The sequence below is a fragment of the Octopus bimaculoides genome, chromosome 14, assembly GCF_001194135.2.
Source record: "Octopus bimaculoides isolate UCB-OBI-ISO-001 chromosome 14, ASM119413v2, whole genome shotgun sequence".
NCBI lineage: Eukaryota > Metazoa > Mollusca > Cephalopoda > Octopoda > Octopodidae > Octopus > Octopus bimaculoides.
The window spans coordinates 43,953,407-43,954,476 of NC_068994.1; the positions used below are offsets into that span (position 1 = coordinate 43,953,407).

The 1,070-nt window shown below is 33.6% G+C and overlaps 1 protein-coding gene across 2 annotated transcripts in view; it reads right to left on the reverse strand.

The window, feature by feature from the left end:
* The window catches only part of LOC106877752 (protocadherin-11 X-linked), a 98,766-nt gene that overhangs the window by 16,923 nt on the left and 80,773 nt on the right, over positions 1–1,070 (reverse strand). Inside the window, exon 3 of one of the 2 annotated variants that reach the window (XM_014926762.2) lies at positions 768–918. The exons of the other annotated variant lie outside the window; for it this stretch is intronic. Within the exon in view, the coding sequence (XP_014782248.1) occupies positions 768–918 (151 nt within the window). The remainder of the gene's footprint in view (positions 1–767; positions 919–1,070) is intronic. 2 annotated transcript variants of the gene reach the window in all.

Here is a 1,070-nt window from a genome sequence, read left to right on the forward strand (position 1 = left end):
TACACTTTATATATATATATTGATAGAAAAGGTAAGACAACTAAAGAAAGAAAGAGACCTCGATATTATGTAAATAGAGGAATTTATCTGTAAATAATGTGACAATTATTCGGTAGCCATGATAAAACTCTGAGTATATTGTGTGTGTGTGTGTGTGTGTGTGTGTGTGTGTGCATGGTAGTGGGGGCTCTCTTGTCATAAACAATAGAGTTTTTGCTATTCCTTACTGAATAACCTGTATATATGATTTGTTTACAGTGATCAAATGTGTATGCTGTGAATTAGCTGATTCCCTCCATCAAATTGACCTTTGCTTGTTCTAGAGTATTGTTGAAGTGATTGCTGAGCAAAGTGCAATGAAGAGCTTTTTGCTCAAGAAAACAATGCACCGCCTGATCAAGGAATTGAAATCACAATCTTGTGGTATAGAGAAGACATGAGGCTTAGTGGTTAGAGTATCATTATTCATGGTCACAAGATCATAGAATCAATTCATATATATGCATAAGAGAGGGAGAGAGGAGGGAAAAGAAAGTAAGCGAGAGGGAGAGAGGTATATACCTACACATGCACATGCACACACGCAAATATATTGAAATCTATAAATGTATTTAGAGAGATTCATAGATTGTGGAAACAGGACCCCAGAATGCTTTTTATGCAAAAGCATTTCAGTATTATCTATGGTGGATGTGTCCTTACAACACCTTTGCGGCTAATCTAAACAACACAGAGTTTCAATAGATAATTAGACTCAAGCTATATACCTGGTATCTCTTCATATGGGCTTGTATCATTTTTATTCACTCTATGGCTATATTTTCTACTCATGGATACATTATTACGATAATAGTCCGGAGATGGTAAGCGTTTGCCTTGAATTCTGCCAGATGTACCTCCAACTTCTTGGATACAAGCCTTTGACAACAAAAAGGAAATGAAGAAAAATATATAGATAGATAGTTAGTTAAAATTATTTGAATAATTTTCAATATTTCTTTATAATTAAGTCCAAAATCTACTGATACATATATACATATGCATATATATATATACATGTATATATAAGT